Source organism: Megalops cyprinoides, chromosome 4, assembly GCF_013368585.1.
Source record: "Megalops cyprinoides isolate fMegCyp1 chromosome 4, fMegCyp1.pri, whole genome shotgun sequence".
Classification (NCBI taxonomy): domain Eukaryota; kingdom Metazoa; phylum Chordata; class Actinopteri; order Elopiformes; family Megalopidae; genus Megalops; species Megalops cyprinoides.
Genome location: NC_050586.1, coordinates 1,528,358 through 1,550,915, shown reverse-complemented (window position 1 = coordinate 1,550,915; position 22,558 = coordinate 1,528,358). Strand labels below are relative to the sequence as shown.

General features: G+C 46.2%; 1 protein-coding gene across 2 annotated transcripts in view; it reads left to right on the top strand.

Annotated features, from left to right (window-relative positions):
• Positions 1 to 22,558, top strand: part of LOC118776334 (astrotactin-2-like) — a 293,949-nt gene that overhangs the window by 131,281 nt on the left and 140,110 nt on the right. For both annotated transcript variants that reach the window (XM_036526605.1, XM_036526604.1), the window contains 3 exons: positions 9,216 to 9,300; positions 9,665 to 9,739; positions 11,007 to 11,144. In XM_036526605.1, coding sequence (XP_036382498.1) covers positions 9,216 to 9,300; positions 9,665 to 9,739; positions 11,007 to 11,144 — 298 coding nt within the window. The remainder of the gene's footprint in view (positions 1 to 9,215; positions 9,301 to 9,664; positions 9,740 to 11,006; positions 11,145 to 22,558) is intronic.

Sequence of the window (22,558 nt, the reverse complement as noted above, 5' to 3'; positions counted from 1 at the left end):
AAAGTCATGGGTATAGCTATCACAGCAATAGTGAACTCATGACTAACAAATACTCAGCTATAAGGACTTATGCTTTTACAAGTACTGTCTGTAATGTTTTTCACCTGACTGTTTATTATTGACAATAAGCAAACAATGAACAACCATATTGTTAATATTCTGCATAAAATACCCTTACATGCAGACAAAAACCTGTGGATAAATTTGCACCGTGTAGTTTGTCACCTCATAAGCACATTTGGCGTTCCTAATACCTTTCTCTCTGGATGAGAATCAAGTTTTATAAGCCATAACAGGACCAATACCTCAAAGCATTTGTTCCACCAAGAGACAAAGCAATATAAGGTCCACTGATTATCTTCTTATCTGGATGGGGAGAGGGTAGGCACAGAGTGTGAGGTGAGCCATCCAGATGATTTAAAGGTCATTTCATCTTTGCAGTTTGGTCCCTGTGTGAAATAAAGCCTCTAAGGAGGTGTCTCACTTCTGGAATACTCTGTCTGCTTTGAGTCATGGAAAAAGGCAAGTAATAAAGAATGAGAACAGTGAGTGTTTTAAAGGTCAGGAAAAACATACATTATTTTTTCCCAGCAGGCCTCCCCTTTAAGTTTAAGTGTATAATATAAATCTATCTGGTATTCAAGCTTCCTGCACAGACAGGCCCTTTGTCCCTCCGAGAGGCGTCTGACCTGAAGATCGTGAGTGTTTAAAGAGCAGATTGTGAGTAATCGCTCATGCAGGCAGGAAGCTCAACCCACTCCAGCGCTGCACGGCTTTACACAACCATCTGCTGTCATTCACAGCTTTGCCCGGTGCCCATCTACAGGCCCCAAGTCTCTGTGAGCTTTTAACAGTAAGGGTCCTTAGTACTTCCGCATGGTCTCTGAGAGCGAGTGTCCACACAGACCCAGGGGGAACGGACGTTCAGGGAGTTAGGGGAAGGGAATGGGAGCTGGCAGAAGTGCAAACCCATTAGTGTTCCGGCGTCAGTGACCTTGACATCACCCGGCTCGTGCTGCGTGCCATCTTCAGCCACGCCCCTTTATCTGTACACACTGTAGCTGTGCTGTATTTTAGAGTGTGATGCTGTGTCTTCTCTGACTATCGCTGATGGGAAAGGAGAAAGTGGAGAGGCAAATATGTGCCTCTTGAACTGCGGAGCAGTTTCAGGTCATTGTGTCACCCTCCAGATTGCTGTGACAGCCTCAGTGTCACCTGCTCACTCTGAATGTCATTATCTGTGAGTTACTGAAGGAAAAGGCCCCCCCACACACAACTCCCCCTATCCACCCACTCCATCCCGTCTCTCCTGAGGAAGAAAGGAAAAGAGAAAATGAAGGAAGTTAATGTGCCTGAACGAGAGGAGAAAGAGGAAATTACCATAGAGATCAATAGAGTAACGATGGAGCTCTCCTGTCTGGAGTCCCAGTGTCCCGTGTGTGTGGGGTAGGGGGTGGGGGGTGGGTGTGTGTGTGTGTGTGTGTGTGTGTGCATGCATGTGTGTCTGTGTGTGTGTGGTGGATGGGGGGTGAGTGTGAGTGTGGGTGTGTCTATGCATGCCTGGGTACGTGTGTGTAGATTGGTGTGAAGGGGTGTGTGTGTGTGTGTGTGTGTGTGTGTGTGTGTGTGTGTGTGTGTGTGTGTGTGTGTGTGTGTGTGTGCGCGCGTGTGTGTTTGTGTGTGTGTGCGCGCGTGCACTGTTGGCCCTCAGCCTGTATATTCTCACTCTATCCAAACCGCATTGATAAAAGATGACAGTTTCCAATTACATGGAGTGAGGAGAAGTGGCTGTCGCCGTTAGTTTGAGTGGTGATGGGCTGAGGTTATCCCCGCAGATGCTCCACACAGTGCTGTTCCCCTCACACCTCCTGGTCACTGTCCCTGTCTCAGAGCGCCATACAGGTCTCCCACAGAGTCTGAATCACACAACCCAGCCACCCCAGCAGAGCAGGCCTCTCTGCATCTCTACAGACGCCTCATTCACACACACACACACACACACACACACACACACACACACACACACACACACACACACACACACACACACACACACGCACACATACACACACATACACGCACACATCCTCTCCCCCTCTGCTCCACAGAGATTAGGTGTTTCTTCTCTGCTATTTTACGTGTTCATACCAACCACAGTGGACTTATTTAGCCGGGCATTTTAAAAGAAGCAAAGTTTTAGCTGCAGATGATCGTGGTGAGGAATCTGTGTGAAACGGCTGAGAGTGGAGGTGCCCTCTGTGAGATAAGCCTTCCGAGTTCTATTCAGCCTTTATCATTAATCAAACGCAGTGTCTTACAGGGGAGAGACGGAGAGGCTACAGCGAGCTGTGTTTGTGTTTTTGTATATATTCTTTAATGGGGCGTTTAGCTAAAGTGATGAGGGGATGTGATAAAGGTGCTTTCTGATGGCGGTAATGTTTTTTCCTTTTATTTCTCACAACCAAAGGGAACACAGTGAAGTCAGAAGATGTATCCATCCAGGCAGAGCTTATATCTGATTCCAGTTTTTTTTAATAAATGCTATTCATTTGTGTAGGCGTTGGAGAGGGGGTGGGCGGGGGATGTTGTGAAATAATAGGAGACATGGAGTTAATAATCAGTTTCACGGAGGAGGCGTCTGAATATCTTAGGGTGGAAATCTCTGAAGACCTTGCGGCTTGCAGGTGATTGGTGTGTTCACAGTGTATGTCATTCTGTAATCAGCAGGCTATGTTGCCAGAAGATTAATACCCCCTTTGTTTTCAGGTCTTATTCACCACTCTTATTAAAACTGCAAAATGTTGTGTAAAATAACCAATAAACCAATAGATTTTTTTCCTTTCTTCTCATAGTGCTGATCCAGACCAAATAAGAACACAATTACAGTGGTTTGTGCTCCAAAATGTCCTTCGATCGATAGTACTGTAAAATCATTTCTGGTGCTGTTATGCTGTAATACCTGCATGTTCCACCTGTAATTGTACAGGGTGTGTGTGTGTGTGCGTGCGTGCATGCACGCGTAGGGGAGGAGGGGCGCTGTGGTGTGTGTGTGTGTCTGTGTATGTGTGTGTGTGTGTGTGTATGCGTGTGCGCGTGCGCACGTGTGTAGGGGAGGAGGGACGCTGTGGTGTGTGTGTATGTGTAAGTCACTTGATGGATGTTTCAGGCTGTCTGTCCTATCTTTCAGATCACTAATTATAAAAATTCTTATCAGAAGTGATTAAAACGGCTGTGTAATCAGAAACTTTTCTGAGGTGCAGAGGGCACCTGTGAGTGCAAAAGCACTGTATAATGAGTGATTCTGCAAACAACAGGAGCTAGAGGGCATGTTAAACAGCCTGAACAGCTGCTGAAAACTCCCAAGATGAAGTATCGTGTAACAGGGGGGAGCAGAAGTACAGATTCCAGAATGCTGCGTGTGTGATGTCAGCATCCTATCAGCTGAAAGATGAGAATTTGCTATGAATGTATTGAGCCTGAAATTTAATAATAGAATGTCCATTGGTAATGCAACTCCGATCAGGTAACAGCAGTGTTACTGGAAAAAGCATATGCATATGGAGAGCAGCGGAGATGCATATATTAAAGATGACAAAAGCCATTTGACAGCGCCAGGAATGTCATTTACAGAGCAGTAATAAATGCTGCCTGCGGAGCCGTCCATGAGGCGGGTTTCACACAATTTCACCAGGTCAATTAGGAGCCCAGAGACTTTTTCAGTTTCAACTCTGAATGTGGAGAGGTCTTTCAGGGTGTCTGTGAAACGTCACACACATTTGCCAGTGAGTTCCTTAATTATTCATTAAGTGAGTTTATGAAGCAGTCAAATGGAAGATTCATACACAGGCCGCTCGGCGAGTGAACGGCTATTACCTTAATGAGGTCTTCTCCCATTCCCCTCTGATGGAGTGAGAAACAGCAGTGCAAATTGAAAGGCCTGAAAATTTTGATATCTTCATGTGAAGAAAATGTGTGTTTCGGCCTCAGACAAGTCTCTTTCTGTGCCTGAGATCTCCAGGTAAACCTTGGCATGTAAAGTCAGAGAGAAATGATTCCATTACTTAAAAAAATAAGTCCCTCAGAGCAAATGTGTCATGAAATAAAGTATTCCTTGCTATTCGTATAGCCCAGAGAATAGACACAGTACGCAGGAATGTGGGTATGTGCGTGTTTGCTGTAATTAAATGAATTCTTTGTGAGGAGTGTACATGGATGTATGTAGGAATGTGTTTGTTTTAGGTAAAGACTGCAGGTGTAGCTCTGGTGTTTGCTGAGGGTTCCTGGAAGGGAAACAGATGTGGAGCAACGTGTTTCTCCTCGCTGCTCCGTGTGTAATTTTGCTATCCAGCATGCATTCTCTGGTGTGTTCTGTTTTCACTTCTTTCAGTGTTGCTGTGTGCGTTTGATTAAAACAAAAATGAGGGGGAAAGTAACTAAGCAGCACAGTGTTTTATTATAGTTTTATTTCATTTTAGAAGTAATATAAATTAAAAATACAATTATTATTTTATGTTATTTCTAATTACAAAATAATTATATAAAATAAAAATGTATAAAATAGTGAGTGTGCATGTGTGTGTGCGTGTGGACATGTGTGTATGTGCGTGTTTGTGTATTTGAGTGTATTGTTAACGTTGTAAGTATGCTTTGGCAAGTCAAACACCGTGTCTTTCTTTGTGAACGTGCCAATGAAGCTTATAGAGCTGCACTGAAGGGGGGGGGAGAGAGAGAGAGAGAGGAGGGAACGGAAGAGAAGAGATAAGGAGAGGAGGGAAAAGGGAGGAGAGATAAGCGGAGAGAGATAAATGTAGCACCTGAACATAATCATACAGAAGAGGGAAGGAGGATCCATTTCTGTACCTAAGCAGCAGGTATGAGGTACGACCATGGCAGGGTGGCAGCTTCTCCATGGGGTTTACTCCTGCTGCTTTTTCTCAGGATGGCATTAACCCTTCCCTCACCGAAACTGCATTCATGCGCTCGCTCAGGGGGGTTCGATGGGTGCAGCCAGCTGCTGAAACCTTAGACGGGGGGAATTGACAGCAACAGTCTCCCTCTCATATCGCAGGAACTAACGAGACTGTGACCGCTTGGGAATACTTGTCTTAAGCTGGCACGGGTGAGAGCACTGCCTTTAAGCAACTGTAACACGGTCGCACTCCGGAACTTTCTAAATTTAGTCGCTTTCTCACAAAGTCACCTTAACTGTAGCGGGAGTTTTCGAACGTGCGGCGGTACGGTGATGTCTTTGAAATCAGGTCAAGTCTGGCACAGGAAATGAACAGGGGCTGTGAAGGTGATTCTGCACGTGTGTTTCCTCCATTACACACGCTTTTATTAGGCAACCTGCTATTAAACACAGCAACACAGAGATCACGAAGAAACACCCGTTAGCTACGGTCACGCTGTGTTTAGCCACTATCTCACCTTTGCAGTGCGCTAATGCTAACCAGCACATGGAGAATCTCCACATGAGTGGCGGCTAGCAGGAAACTGCAAGGCTTTCAAAGCCACTGACTGCTACCTGAGAACACCATCCAATGAGAGACTAACGCAGACATTCTGAAAAGGCTCCACAAAAGACTATGGCGGCAGTGTAGCATAGTGGTTAAGGAGCAGGCCTCGTGACCAAAAGGTTGCCGGTTCAATTCCCCACGCATTGCTGTTGTACCCTTGGACAAGGCACTTAACCACAAATTCCCACAATAAATATCCAGCTGTGTAAATGGGTAACACTGTAATTGATGTAAGTCGCTCTGGGTAAGAGGGTCTGCTAAATGCCAGTAATGGCTATGGTCACTGATACAGTGTCCTTTGCCAGGGAGCAGTAGCAGTAGCTAAGGAAGCTGGTTAATGCATGTCTGGAAGTGATCTCTCATACCTGTGCCGAATGTTCGCAGCATGCAGAATCCTGTGAGAAGGTTATGTAAACTCAGAAGGCAGCATATTTGGTCAGGCTTGTGAACTAGGGCAACGTAAAGTTCAATTTTTCATGCCTGGATGTTGTTTACACATCATTATAGCTTTTGCAATACATTAACATTAATTAGACGGCACGAGGAGGATCTTCCTGTATAAATGAATCATTTGTCTTGATGCTGAGTTCAGTAAACATCCCTCATCGTGTCAGTAAACCAAGCACTAATGAATGAGATCAATGAACACAAAGGAATTACACACTCACATCCCGATCCCTCATACTGAAGCAAACAGGTAATGATCCTTCCCGATGTGACCTTGACTGGGTCACATCAAGTGACGAAAAACTTGAAAAGAAGACTGAGAATGTGCTTACGATGCACTTTCATACCTTGGTTTGATTCATAACTTCCATTTGGCCACAGTTTAGTTCAAATGGGTGCTAATCTCCAAAGGGGAAATGGACTGGAACCCATGCAGAATGGAAATGAGCATTGAGGAGGAGCTGAGCGTGTGCCTCGTCCTGTCCCGTGTCATTTTTCGGTAGATTTGTTTCATGTGTCCATGGTAATGTAAATGGGGAGGGGGGGCAGAATGACAGGGAGACCATGGATGGAATGTAATGGATGGTGTGACTATTCCCCTGTCAATGTGACGCTTAAACACTAATATGACTAATGGGCTGTGGGACAGTGCGCATTAAACATACGTGCTTGATATTAACTCATCGAGATGTCTGTAAAAGGCTGTCTGTCTGTGTGCACAGCCCACGTGATGTGGCGGATTTTTCTCTGTGGCGTCCGCAGGTAACGGTTTCTGAATGGGGCTGCTCACATGCATAGTCTGTGCCAGACCTGATCGCTACCACCACAGCTGTTCATTCAGATGTTTGAGGCCACAGTGCTATCACCTTAGCATACCTTAGTCCTGCAAACAGCACAAACCCTAGAGAAAGGGGGAGGGTTATGCCAAGCATTTCAAAATCTGCCTTAAAAATATTGCGCCTTTGATCTCAGAATTGCATTTATTTTCTAAAAAGTGTTTCCGTATGTCCCTGTAAATGTGGTACTGACTTTGGAGTTCCAATTACTTGTTCTCATGAAAGAAAAAAGGTGAAATAAGATGAGATTTGTCACTTCTTTAGTCCCCAGATCTGTGTGCTCTCCAAGGCTGGATCGGTGTCTGTATGATGCAACAGACACCGATCCAATAACAGAGAGAGAAGCTTGATGACCTCTGTAGTGAGTAGAACTGTCATATGCTGTCATTTACTCACCAAGAACTGCATCTTCTGATTGGTTGATACAAGTGATTTACAGCACGTTAGCTCCACTGATCCAATGGGGATCTTCCAGGGCTGGCAGAAAGTACCCTCCATGGGTCAGCCGTGGATATTGGCAGCAACTTGGCTCAAAGACTGAGAGCTGAGCAGAATACAGGTGAAATACGTGGACAGTTCTGAGTGGGTCTTAAAACTACAGCTGGATGGGAGAGAGCTCATGATGTACTGTTGGTGCCATGGCGACCAGAGCCAATAGCAGAGCACACCGAATCCCTGTAACTTTTTTCCCCTCTAATGCAGCACAGTGCTGCTTATTACTTTGAGGGCTATGTATGGTGTTTCCTGCACTCACAAAAACTCAAATATCATGAGATGTGTTTAAAAACCCGTGGGAAGGTAGCAGAAGTAGAAGGTTTACCTCCGGCTCTCACACTGGGAAACGTTTCGGAGATTAGGAAACAGGAGGCCGCCATCCTCCTTCCGAGAAGAGACAGAAGCGAACACTCTGAAAGGGTGGAGGAAGGAGACTGCGAACGCTCCCCGTTCATATTTATAATCATATTTATATTCATATTCATATCCATGTATCGTCTGCCCTGCATTAATGTTGTTCTGAGAGGCTTCCATTCAGACAGGCGCTGAGATGAGCTGAAGATTTGTTTCACGGATTGGATTTTGTGTCACATTGAAATTTAGCATTGAAATTGAAATATATATATTTCTGGTTGACATTTTGGCAGGATGCACTTGAGATAATTGGAATTGAAACTATTGAATTAGTTGGTAGTGACCCTGACTCTGGTTCCAGCTCTAATTTACAAGGAGCTGCACTGCAATTCTCACGGAGTAATTTAATCACCAGCAGTCAGTGGTCGTATTATAAATGACCTCCAGGTAATTTTTTGTCGTTAACACATTAAGTGATGGAGAAAAAACACATTATCTCAAAGATCTGCACTTACAGATGGAGTTGTAATCACTTCAGTCTGTTCCACATGCAGAATAGCTCTCATATCTATATCTCCCACACACCCGACACACAGCTGTCCAGGGGAGAGCGTTCGAAACAGAGAGATCATATGCAGCGGGTCTGTCCGTGTGTCTGTTTGTCATGCGTAACAGGTGAGTAGGAGAAGGTGAAGCCCAACTGTTGTGAGATGGAGGGAGAGGGAGAATGAGAAGGCGAGAGAGCAGGATTTATACGGAGGTGGGGAGAGAGAGATGATGAGAGAGGGAGAAAGTAGGAGATTCAGAGATGCTGACTGATATATTGACCTTGTCCACAGGTAAGATGTAGTTTTCCCACCCCCCCCCCCCCCCCCCCATCTCCTTTCACAGGAACCCCAGATCCATAGCACTGATACTCCACTATGTGCAAAAACCCTGAAAGTATCTCATCACAAATCTGCATGCCGTCACAGACAGAGGGATTTCTAGCTCTCCCCAGCAGTCCTATTGTTATGATGTTATTACTGACTAAATCCTTACTTAATTAGGCTTTTTATTGTCTAAATTATTGTGACTGTTTGTTATGATAGAGGCTATTGTGAAAGAGGTAATGGGGGTGACAGTGACAGTGACTTCAGAGAGAATTCTGAGAATCTTAGAGCCCAGATTAAAAGAGCTTTTTATTTTTCTGTATTTTTGGTGTGCTTGTTGCTTGTGGTTTTGCAAAATTGATACTGATTGTAAGTCATGCAGTTTGAATTCAGTTGAGCACACACTACATAGACACTACAAAGGAATTGCAGACAGACTGAGAATTTGGGACATAAAGGTAGAGAGAGGGAGTGAGAGAGAGAGAGGGTGAGACACCACAGGGGGTCGGTGAGAAGTGAAGGTGGTGCTGGGGAGTCTGTGAGGGGTGGGCTGTGGTTGTCAGGGAGACAGCTGGTGAGCTGGTGATTATGGGGCAGGCCTCCTTGTGTGATGAATGGTCAGGGCGGTCCCAGCAGGCATCAGTAATTTATTGGGCCGGACTAAGGGGAGATCTCTGTCACCACGCTCTTCACAGGTGAATGCAGCTGCCACGAGGGCTACTCCCCCGACCCCGTCCACACGCACCTCTGCGTCCGCAGCGACTGGGGACGCAACGAAGGGTAAGTTCCAGGTCCTCTCGCTGTCACTTTGTGTGGAAAAAAATCCATGTAACCCCGTGCCAAGCGGAGCAGAACACTTCCTGTCTCTGCCCTGGCCTCGTAATTAACTCTGCCTGCCAGCGGCCAGCTGAGAAACACGCTTCTCTCTGTCTCACTGCCTCCTCATCTGCAGTAAAGGGATCTTCACTGTTTGGTTTATTTATTCATTTCTGGAACACGTCTGAAGCCTGGAGGGTGACCGTTGTGTGTGTGTGTGTGTGTGTGTGTGTGTGTGTGTACCAGCAGTGCAGTGATTGAGTGGTGGACCAACCTTTACAACTTGACTGGAGATTACCGTGACCTTGTTTTTGCTTTCACAATACAGTCCCTGGCCCTACACTAACCTGGAGAGAGGCTATGACCTGGTCACTGGGGAGCAAGCACCAGAAAAAATATTCAGGTTAGCAGAAAGTCTGACTGTTGATCTGTATGACCGTCTTTCGGTCTGTGCTTATGTCTGTCTGTCTGTCTCCCTGTGAATCCATGAGTTTGAATGTGTCTCTGACTGTTGCTCTGTCAGCCCTCCATACTCTGTATGTGTATAAGTTTTTCCATTTGTCTCACTACCTGTCTGTCATACCTTGTGTTTGGATGTGTCTCTGACCTGTCATGCCTTGTGTCTGGATGTGTCTCTGATTGTTTTGGTCCGGGTGGAAACCCTCGCAAGGAGAAGTCTTGTAAGGCTGGAGGAAGTGATGAAAGGCCAGGAGGAAGGGAGACCAATCCAACACTCAGACGCTCTGATTCTGACTCTCTCTCTGTAGAGAGATCGGTGGCATCTATGGGGTGTCTGTGCCAGCACCTTCATTCACAGTAGTGCTGATGTCATCCATTTCTGTCCGATGGCATGGATCTGTTGAGACTACAGGAAAAGATTTCCCACAGCATTACCTCTGAAAGAGTGGAAATGGCCACAGTGATGGCACTGGCGAGATACTCATGACTGCATAAAATGAAATGAATATCTGAATATTTTCCTGCATATTATAGTAAGTTGAGAGAATGCTTCAAAACATTCTACTGGCAGAAGCAGTTATAAGGTTGGACTAAAAGCATTTTGTATTCTGCATGAATGAAAGATTAATATTTAGTGACTTTCAAAAGGCATTTTTTTAAACCTACAAACTCGACTTTATCAAAATCTATTCTTTGTGCCAAACCAGTCGTTTCCACTACAGCAGATTCTCACTATGGCTTCAGAAATACAGGACTCGGGTTGCTTTCCTGAGTGAGTGAGGAGGAGAGGGAATTCATTTCACCTGCAGGACTGTCACCACAGAAAGCTCACGCCTCAGAGATCTGCTCCATGTTTGAATGATCGCCCCTCAGAGGGGGAGTAAGGGCAATCGATGGGGCTGTGATGTCTGTCGATGGGAGAGGGCGGGACTCCGTCCATCACTGTTCATTACTCATATCTGTGAGAGGACACGGGCCCTGACCTGGGCTGACTCCTCACACAGAGCACAGCCGAACTCTGCTCAGCCAGAGGCCAGGATTACAGCCAGCGTCCTCACCGAGCCTGAATTAACAGCTACACGGCTCGCTTTTTACAAAGCATCTACACACAGAACAGGATACTTAACTAAAAAAAACAAGTTCCCCTCTGAGGAGTAAGACAGCAGAGTGCAGACTGGGATCTGAACCTGTGTTGTTCTGGTTTTCTGCAGGACCACTTACAGCCTGGGGCAGGGCCTGTGGCTGCCGGTCAGTAAGAGCTTCGTGGTTCCCCCTGTAGAGCTGTCAATCAACCCACTGGCCAGCTGCAAGACAGACGTTCTGGTCACCGAGGATCCTGGGGATGTCCGGTGAGTCTGACCGCTCACAGCATTGTCTCACACTCACTGAGCGCGCTCCAAACTAATACTGCCTCACACGTAACACACTCACTGAGTGCGCTCCAAACTAATACTGCCTCACACGTAACACACTCACTGAGCCCAAACTAATACTGCCTCACACGTAACACACTCACTGAGCACGCTCCAAACTAATACTGCCTCACATGTAACACACTCACTGAGCACGCTCCAAACTAATACTGCCTCACACGTAATGCACCTACTGAGAATGCTCCAACTCAACCCTGCCTCACACATCAATCCAATACTCAGCACAAACCTGTGCTATATGTTGCAAAAAACCACTTCCTTACAGAGCACTAAGCCACGTGATGACTCAACACCGGACAAAAAAAATCACATGAAGTTCAGGTTCAAAGTTGAAAGTTTATTGTCATATGCACAGTAAAGAAACAAGTTCCCTGTACAATGAAATTTTTCCTTTGCCTTCCACTTATGAATGCCGTTAAGAGTAAGAGGTACAATTAGATAAGAAAACACAAGAATTTAAGAAAGAAAATATATAAAAAAGGTCTGAGAGTGTAAGAAAAATAAATAAAGGATATATACATTAAATGTGCAAAAAAAGGGCATCAGTGCAGTGTAGAATGTGCAATGTTGATGCAATGTCAGTTCCATTCCATTGCACAGTTGGTTGCAGTGTGGGTGTGTATGTGTGAATGTATGCATGGGCTAGGCTGGGGAGGTGTGTATTTGTGTACTTGACCCATTCAAGAGTCTGATGGCTGTTGGATAGCTGTTCCTTAGTCTGGATATTCTGCATTTCACACTTCTGTACCTCTTGCCAGAGGGTAGAAGTGTGAACAGTTCGCACTGGGGGTGGGTGTAGTCCCTGACAATGGAGCAGGCTCTTTTGTGGACTCTTTGATGATAGATGTCCTGCAGAGAGGGTAGCAGTGTCTTAACAATCCTTTGAGCAGTCTTTACCACTCTCTGCAGACGCTTACGGTCCATTTCAGTCGTACTCCCATGCCACACCGTGATGCAGCTGGTCAAGATGCTTTCAATGATGCAGCTGTAGAAGTTGCTGAGGATCTGCGGTGACATGCCAAATTTCCTCAGCCTCCTCAGGAAATACAGCCGCTGTTGTGCCTAATGAAACCAGGGTCCAACTCAGCAACATTTCTGAAATTACCTGCTGGCAGATCAGGAATGTCCTCTCTCACTCTGATCAATTCAGAGACACAAGCACATAATCACACCTCTCAACACCATGTGAAAAGTGGGTTTTTGGGAACACAGAGGCCATCCCCCATCACCGTGCAATCTGCTGATCCAGGGCTCCCTCTCCTGTCCTCCTCTACCACACAAGTGCACAAGCCCTAGAGCTTCTTACCAGCCAAAATCCCCCCAACACACACACACACGCGCGCACACACACACACACACACACACATACACACACACACTCTCTCTCACTCACACACACACACACACGCACGCACGCACACACACTCACACTCTCTCTCACTCACACACACACACTCACACTCTCACTCACACACACGCACACGCACACGCACACACACGCACACACATACACATACACACACTCACACTCTCTCTAACTCACACACACACACACACACACTCTCTCTCACTCACACACACACACACACACACAAACACACACACGCGCGCACACACACATACACACACTCACACTCTCTCTCACTCACACACACACTCACACTCTCTCACTCACACACACACACACAAGCGCGCACACACACACACATACACACACTCACACTCTCTCTCACTCACACACACACACACACACACACACACACACACACACACACACACACACACACACACGTGCGCCACCTTTGAGCCGCACATGCTGTGTGAAGCAGGGCTTATGGATTCAGCTTTTCAGCCTGAATAAAAGAGCGTGAACACTACACCCCCTGTTTGTTGAAGCGGTACGATAATTAAAAAACGCTCAGCCTGTAAAGAGTGGCAGCCGGATCAAGACGAGCCAGAGACAAAGAGCGCATCCGTGCGCATCTCCTGGATTTCCACGGAGGAGTGGTGAGCCGGGATCCCGGCCTGCACAAGCCAACACGCCCGATAGATGCTCCGCTCTTTGTGAAATCTGCCCACACTCTCCAAACCCGGCCCAGCCACCCCACCGGGGAGGATTACCCTCTGAAACGGCTTTAAATGGCTTTGATATTACTCCCCAGAAAAGGAGAGGCAGGGAACATGTCCTAGCGTATGTCAATTCCATCACCCTTGTACTGCTTGTACTTGTAAATTTATTTTTAATTATTATTGTGAGTGTGCCAGCGCCGTTGGGAGCCGGCGGGTGTTTCTGGCGGAGGAGAGTGCAGCTGTGGGCAGGCTGAGGGAGAGTGACGAGGGGACACTCACACTGTAGTGGAAGCCCTTCAGCTGCAGAGGGAGGATCCCCCACCATTACCCTCACGCTGTCCCCATCTCCAAATGAGCGAGAGCCAGCGGGTGTGTGGGCCTGTGTGTTCCCGCCACTCTCCTCCCTCACCTCCCTCAGCTGCACTCTGATTGGCTGGTCACTGCTCTCCCGCTCCCTCCTGTGGCCCCCAAAGAGAGGAACAATCAGGGTGTTTCCCCTGCCGCGCGGCTGGCGGTGACCTCGGAATGGATCATTTCCTGGAACAAAGGAGGACGGCCTTCGCTTGATGACTTAATTAAAAAGATTAATGCCTTTCCTGAAAAGAGCCAATGCCGGAGAAAATTGGATTAGCAGCCCAACTCTGTTAGTGTCCCACTCTCTCTTTTCCAGGATTAGGTGGATTTAGCACTGAGGGTGAAAGCCTTCAGCCGCCTTCAGCCTCAGCAACAGCCGAGAGGAAACTTCTCTCAATCAGAGTCTCTGCTGTTTCATGAAAAAGTTCTGATTCAAACCAATGTGTTTGTCTGTGACATTTCATCTTCATCCACCAAAACATGGGCATTCAGAGATAGAGAGAATCGCTACAACTTCCCCACCAGAATATTCTCTATGAAGAATTACATTATCGTCATTTGGCAGATGATCTTGCCCAGAGAGACTTACATGGATTACAATTTTACATGTAATCCATTTATGCAGCTGAAGTAATTTTGGGTTAAGTACCTTGCCCCAAGGATACAACAGCCAAACCAGCAACCTTTCCGTTATAAGCCCTGCTCCTTACCGCTGTGCCACACTGCCGCCCATTAAAATGGATTTAAGCATCATGCACTGTGTGTGCTGTATATACACAGATACACGGGAAAGGTGCTGACTAAAATACTTGAATGCATGCAAGGGTTGCCATTTACTCACATGATTGTTTGCTAAGCTTGTTCTGATTTAGCCAGTCAGCAAGCACACAGTAAACAGTCAGATTTCCACGCTGAACTTTTTTTGTTATACCACTTCTGTGCAGGAGTATCTGGATTTAATATTATAATTACAGCCTGACACTAATCAAGAACAACAAACTCGGGAATCCAGAGGAAGTGAGTGTAAGAAAGTAAGTGAGGTTATCCCTAATCGATGCCACACTTTAATTTGAAAGTGTGGTACCCACTTACTGCCTGTCTGCTGCCTTTTGCCTGTCTATTCTAAGATAATGAACAACACTTAATTAACAGATACAGCATCATTGTGTTTCTCGGTAGCAGTCCGTAAGAGATCAGTCCTGTTTCTCAGAGGTAAACTGCTCTCTACACAGAAACGTGTAAAGACTCCTATTGGCTGGCTTTTCCCATGTAAGAGAGGAAGCAGCATGCCCAGGGACTCCTCCATACATGTCCCTACCGCTGATAAGGAGAGCTGGAGGTGCTCTTAGCGGAAAATCCCTATAATGGAACCTGAGCTGGGAAAGTGCAGAGTCGAAACTCTCCAGACACTGTGATGGATCTTCCTGCTTCTCTGGAATCAAACCCTTCCTTTATAAGGAAACCTAACACTGGGGAGGGTATTCAAGCTTAGGCCGTGATTCGTGCTGAAACCAGTCTGTGGCCAAGTAACCCATGCCCCCATTAGTGTCCCGCTCACTCACTCACACACTCGCTCAAACTGACTCACTCATTCCTTTACCCACTCAGACTCATTCACTCACTCAGTGTGACTTTTTCCCTAAAGTAACATTCTGCCTCTCAGAGCTAGCTGCACCAGCAGTCCTCTAGTCTGATATCATACTGAGTCACATTCTGCTGCTGATGCTCACAGAAAATATTAAAAATCTCAAATTGCCGAAATGAAGGCCTTTACTGCAGGCCCCGTATCTTTGGCAGTGAGTTCAGCCCAGCTGTACTCCTCCAAATCCCTGTGCTTGACAGGACCAGGGAAAGACACCAGAGCCTCTGTGTTGGTGGGTAGCAGCTCAGTGCATTGTGGTGCTCTGGCCTGTATGTGGTGATTGGACCCAGCTGTAATCTTCCCCCATCAGACAGGCAGATCAGTGGCCCACAGAAGGTGACCTCTGTATTATTTAAAAGGCTTGTGTGCCAGGGAGAGGGGTTTGAGCCGAGCGGGTGAGGCCGGGGAGATTTACGGGGCCGTGTTCCAAATGAGACCCTTTTACTCGGCTGCGCTCCGAGCATCGCCAGGGAGCAGAGCATCAGTCATTCGGGGGTCGCCCGTTTCAAGGTGGGAGCTAATTTAGCTAATTAGGGCACTGCATGTTTGCCCAGAAACCACAGGAACGTACCTCAGAGATTGTGCCTGTGCCAATTTAACAAGCTCGGAACAGAGTTTTCTCCCAGACAGTAGGACAAATGAACTGGGATGAACTTGATATGATATTTCACTGTCTGTTGCTGCAGACACAAGGCCAGAATGTTGAGGAAGCATCTAATTATCGATTCTCCCTGCTATTCGTGTTTTGCGTATTTTTTTTTTCTTTTTAGTTTTAGTTTGTGGAAATTTGTTAATTTGCTGGGGGCTGATGCAGCTCTTGTGCTTGATCATTTTCCGATCTGTGTGTTAATGTAATGGATCCTCTCAGCTCTTAAGGAAATTGCTGCCAGTATCTCAGAATTAACTTTCTTAGCAGAATTAACAGTAAACCCACAGACCGCATTTCTCTGGAGAGTCCGTGTGTATCCACCTGATCCCTGGCAAGCTGTGTTTTGTTCTATGTTTAAGCGATTAAGCAGAGACGTACTGACTAATTGCACTGCATTAACAAACGGATGCAAATTGGTCCCAATATTTCATTAGCGGTTCTTGAGAGGAGGCTGGGTTTAACGAAGAGAGCTCCCAGGAGGCACCCTGCATCTGCAGCCAACCCGAGCCAGAGCGCTTTTTAACGAGCCCGAGCGCCGTTTCCAAACTGTTTCGTTTATAGCTGTGTCTGTTGCTGAGGGTCGGCTGGGAAAGGCACTCAGAGGAGCATGTATACATCTGTGTAAATCCAGAGTTTATTTCAGTGCGATAATTTTTATTTATTTGTGTTTATTTATGTACACGCACGTCTGCCTTGCTTCTCCATCAAGGACCTGATTGCATGGAGCACGTCCTCATGGACATTGGTTTTCTTGTTTTTCTGCTTCGTCATTAAAATGTTCAAGCTCATAGCTGGCGATCTGGATCTTTTGCCTGAAAGGTAGTTACTCCAAATCAATACATCAGGCAAATATGATCTGATATTGTGAGGTGTGCAGTTACTCCAAATCAATACATCAGGCAAATATGATTTGATATTGTGAGGTGTGGTACAAACTGAAATTGGTAAGGGCTGAAAAATGGTTTCTTGTGTAAGGAAAATCACCCTTATTGTACGTTGTACTGTAGTAATTAAACAAAGGATAAAGTTAAAAATGCTCTGACCTGGATAATAATAATAATAATAATAATAATAGTAAATGTATGTAGAACACCATAAATCTCTTGCTACAAGGAATGCTTGTTAAAAATCATGGCCCATGGCCCACTGGCTGGCATATATTTATTTATATTAATAATCTAACTAAAATGATTCAATGAGGCAGTTAAATCCCTAATGTATGAGTATTGTTCACCTACACATGACAGACTGACATCCAAAATTTAAAGCCAACTTTACCCAATTTATTCCAATGAACGCCTTGTACAGTAGCACAGTAATATATTCTAAAGGACTTTAACCTTTAAAAACTCTTGTGTTGAGAAAGGAAAAGGTACTTTAAAACACCCGGAGCTCTCTCTGAAAAGAGTGGGATTAAAGTGAAAGTGTATACACTACCTGTAGTTCTGAGCTGTACCTGAATGGTGTAATAAAGGTTTTTTCTGAGTATCACTCACTGTGAAGTTTATGAGTCATTCACCCATTACCTGGAAAGATTTGTATACACATTTACTTAGAATTTTGTTGAATTGAATAAAAGTCCCAGCTACTAGGAAATGTAAAAGCATTTTGCAGGGAGGGGGGGGGGGGGGCAGTTATTCTAGGAAACAATGTATATTGGCAAAATAAATGAAACGGACTAATGTGAACATAGCCCTCAGGGTATACTGCAGCTTTTTCCCTCAGAAATTAAATTATTTACCACCATATTAAGCTGGAATTCATATTTCATACTGAACTACGTGCAAATAACTCTGGCAGTAGTGACAAATTAGCCCTCAGCTTTAAGTGTGAATTATTGAGTTTCTGTAAGTAACACTAAACACATAAGAACAGGCTGTGTACGCAGCCCTCCCCACAGGGAAAGCCACTGTGATGAAAGTGTCTGCGTGGACTGTCATCTGCTCCTGTAGGATTTGGTCTGAAAATCCAGCTGCTTGCAGGAGGTTGGGGTCATGCTGTCTTTTCCCTGCTGTAAAGCCCCCCAGAGTACCTGACAAAAGAGTGAAACACTCAGGAGAACCAGGCAGGATAAAAACATCTCTCCAGCTGCTGGAGCAATAAGGGATTGCAAGCATGTTCCCCACTGGATTTACACAGAGGTTTGTATAAGTGGAGCAGTGCTGATGTTCTAAGCGATTGTTTAACAGAATAATTGTCTGTTGTGTAAGACATACGCATGCACAAAGAAGATGACAGTAAGGGGGTTTTGGATTTTTATGGAACAGAGTTTGAACATAGATGCAGGAGTTGAGCAGAAAGTGCTGTGGGAGAGGGCAGTGAAAAGGCCATTCGTTTCTGACACAGACACGTCCCTGAAGCCAGCGCTGAAGGAAGGCATGGCATTTAAATCCAGGCGTGCATCGATTCCACGCTGAATAACATTCAATTAAAGTGGTACCGGGCGGAAGCAGAACCAAGACGGCTGAAAGTAAGACAGATATTCCAAAGGTTCCAGAGCAGGAGTCGTTTCTTACACAGGTAGCTGTGGGGAAAGAGAGCAGGGGCGGGTCATTCGGGGGGGTGGTAAAAGCGGTGTGTCGGTGCATCATCTGATAAAGCAGATGAGTCTGGCTCTGAATGGGAGCACAGATGCAGGCTGTTTAGGGGCCGAGGCACTGCTGTCTGGGCGTGGCTCAGGGAGGGAGGAGGACGATGAGGCGATCCCAGAGACGTCCTGAGGATTGATGTCGGGCCAGACTAACAGTCACAGCAATAATGACTGAGGAGGAAATATTACCGTCCTCATCGGCTTCATAGAAAACCAAAGCTGGCACAATATGTGAAACAAATTGTTTTTTTTTTTTGTTTGTTTTTGCTGGCTGGCTTTTCAAGGTCAATCACCATCTGTTATCCACCTTCCCTTCCTGTTTGAGTAGGCATGTGAGAGCTACGAAGGAGGAGTACCCAGGATGGGGATGTGTGTGTGTGTGTGTGTGTGTGTCTGTGTGTGTCTGTGTGTCTGTCTGTGTGTGTCTGTCTGTGTGTGAGAGTGTGAGTGTGTGTGTGTGTGTGTGTGTGTGTGTGTGAGTGAGTGTGTGAGTGAGTGTGTGAGTGTGTGTCTGTGTGTGTGTCTGTGTGTGTGTGTGTGTGTGTGTGTGTGTGTGTGTGTGTGTGTGTGTGTGTGTGAGTGTGTGTGTGTGTGTGTGTGTGTGTGTGAGTGAGTGTGTGTGTGAGTGAGTGAGTGTGTGTGAGTGTGTGTGTGAGTGAGTGTGTGTGTGTGAGTGTGTCTGTGAGTGTGTGTGTGTGTGTGTGTGAGTGTGTGTGTGAGTGAGTGTGTGTGTGTGTGTGTGTGTGTCTGTGCGTGTGTGTGTGTGTGTGTGAGTGTGTGTGTGAGTGGGGGTTAGGCCTAGAGCTGTGTGACTGAGACAGAACCTGAGTCTCTTCTCTGAGGGACACAGCAAAGAGCAGTGAGCCACTTCATAAATCTCTCAATCATTGTCCTCCCAGCCGCCCAAACTCTGCTCTGCAAACATGGTCACGTCACCACAGAAGGGCCAGTAATGGCAGAGAGGCCCGGGACAGCAGGCACTGCTGATTAATGGCTGCCTCAGCGTGACCACGCAAACCAATGAGTGCTCCAGCAGCCAGCCCTCGCCTTCAGCGACCAATCAGCACGCAATTTATAACCACACGTCAATATCGACGTTTATTGTTCCGCAGCTCTCAGGAATATAAAAGGAGGAGAATAAGTTATTTTCACTCATCTTTCAAGCATTGCAGTGCTTTTTGTTTAATTCATTGCATCTCACTCTGTCAATAAGTAAAAATAATCTGTCTTTTTTGGTAATGCAGTAAAAAGTCTGCAATAAAAAATGAAACAGAAGTTATTGTGGAGAGGCAGGGAGGTGGAAAAGAAACAGCATTAATCAACTTCAGAGAAGAGTCTTAGCAGGCTGTGGAAAAGTGTGGAGCGTGACTCCAAGTTTGAGACTCTCTGAGAGGTGATTCATCTCCCCGGGGGGGAGAGACCAGGGAGATTAATACGGGACAGATTATAGTCACAGTTTAGATGCAACAGAGTCCACCATCTGCACAGCCTGCCAAAGGCAGCACCTCTCTGACGATTATATTACACTAATATAGCACTCCGTCAAACGTACAGGCACATTCAGACCTGCCTATCCCCCAGCACTGGGCAGAAAAGAATAGGCCATCGGGGATGGCAACGTGCACAGTTTGACAAATAACTCCATATCTAATTATATGTATCTGTCTCGTTGGGGTAATGAGCTCCATGGCCCATTAATCTCTGACATTTCCTTTTACCCACAGTCTTTCTGGGAAGGCTCTTTCCCATATGCAGAGGGAAGCAGGGACCTCGGAACTGTGGGTTTCAGGTTATTATTCCATTATTTTCCTTAAAGCATCTGTTCACTTATTTATTTTTCTCTGATCCCTGCGGGGCATTCCTCTGAAGAAGAATTACACATGCCTTTTTTTGCTCTCACCGTGTGTTCTGTCATGGGGCAGAGTCTGCCCAGGACCGCAGCGTGATGGATAGCCTCCCACCAAACTGTTGCGTTGTCTTTTTGCAAGCTCATTGTATTTGCCCGGAGCATCCTCTGTTCCCTTTGTGGGCATACCTGCTCACCCGGCCACCGCTGCACGCGAGTCTCATTACTGATCCTGGGTCAGCTCACCCTCCCTCTCTCTTCCCCTGCTGTCTGTGAGCGAGTTATGGCCTGGTGAAACCAGGGCAGCGCACAGCACCGCTGTGCCTGCAAGGAGCTGAAGAACGAGAGGAGGAAGAGGGGGAGGAAGAACGAGAGCGAGAGTGCTTTGCTGTGATGGTGGAACGGAGGGGACCTTTGATAAACTGTGAAGACTGATGGAGGATTGAACAGATCACATGACTCCCACCTCACTTCCTTATTAGCTTTAACGGCACGCTTGCAAGGACAGTTGCTGTTTGGGGGTGGGGGTAGCAGCTGGGGGTGGGGCTGCTGGACCAGCAACTCTACCCCAGCCGAGACAGGTGCAGAATGAGCTGCTATATATAGCAGCGCGAGCCGCTCCTATGAATGATGCTGCACTTTGAGTTTTTCTAGGACGCACAGATCAGGGGAGGAGCAGGAGGGAGGTATGGAGGCATGGAGGGGGAGAGAGATGGGGACGAGAGGACGAAACGTCGGGAGGAAGATTAAGATCACGAGAGTGGATCTGACCTTCCTCTCTGTCCCTCCCACCCTACTGATGTCACTCTGTTCGACTGGCTTGTATTCACAAAAACTCACATCAGACTTGGTAGCATTTCCAAGTAAATTTTAGTCTTATTGACATTGATATTGATTCATGATTTTGAAGTGACAATAATAAGCAGTGAGTGTAATAGGGTGGCATGCCAGCATTGGATCAAGCTTGGCCCAAAGGCTTGTGAATGGCGTGCCGCTGGAGGTCCACCACAGAGCCAGAAAGCGATATTATTAGTGGGCCTGCCAGAGACGGCAGCCAGCAGTGAGCTAAAGGACCACAGCTGGCCTTCTACCAGGCTGTGTATAGGGGGTGTCCAGTGGTTCAACCTCCTGTCCAGTGAGTCCCAGGATTGGTGGAAATGGGAGGGGGGGGGGGTACTATAAGATCTGTAAATTAAACTTGGGAGTTGTAGAAATTCTCAACCCTGCTCCCAGTGAGATTTCTTGCATTAGACAGCTTTCATTTTTTACTGCCACATTTTGGTGCTAGTCATGCAAGGTTCCTTCAGGATAAGTAAAATTATTGAAAATTACACAGTGAAATTATAGTAATCCTGGAAGAAGGAAAACCAGCCCCTCTAGCCAGAGATGCTCTGACAGTCTGAGGGACACTGAGTGATCTTTCTCATATCTTTATATCTAAATTACATTTCATTATCTGACGATCTGCAGGGTCCACATGTAAGTATTTTAGTACTTTTTCAGTTATATGCCTTTGTTTGCCTTTGAATTGATTAATGGGAGGGATGTTCTGTTACGGACCAGCTGTGTTCATCAGGCATTATCTCTTTAAAATACTTTAGCATCCTGGTCATACGCTGTGGTATGCATACAAAGCTCATTTGAATAGAAGTCAGTTGATACAGAGATATGTTTTCAGGTGAGGTGTCACTGCCGATTTGTGTTAGGACAGAAAATGGCAGGGAAACTGTAAGAATTGCATCCTTTCATCCTTCATAACTCATAAGCTGTCATCGAGCAATAATAGGCAGCCTTGGATTTGGCAGCATTTTAACGAGGCGGCAAGGAATGGGTTCTGACACCAGCTGTTTTGCTGGTCTGGAGGATATTAGCGTGGTGCTGTTTGGCCTTTCTGCCAGGTGTTCCCCGGCGCTATCCAGCATCAGATATAATCCCTGATAACAAGGAGACGTGGAGCGGAGGGCAAAGGTCACCATCACCGCACACTTCAGTTCATTTAGCCAAATCGAGCAGAGTTAGTCCCTGCCGTTTGCAGATTGTTGCTAATGAGAAATGTCAGGTAGGATATGTGCTCCAAACCTTAGTGAGCAGCCTGGAGCCGTACTACACCAGAGCGAGCACTGTCCGATTCTGTTCTTCTGGGGAATCAAAAGAAGTAAAACATTTTTTAAGGGCTGTA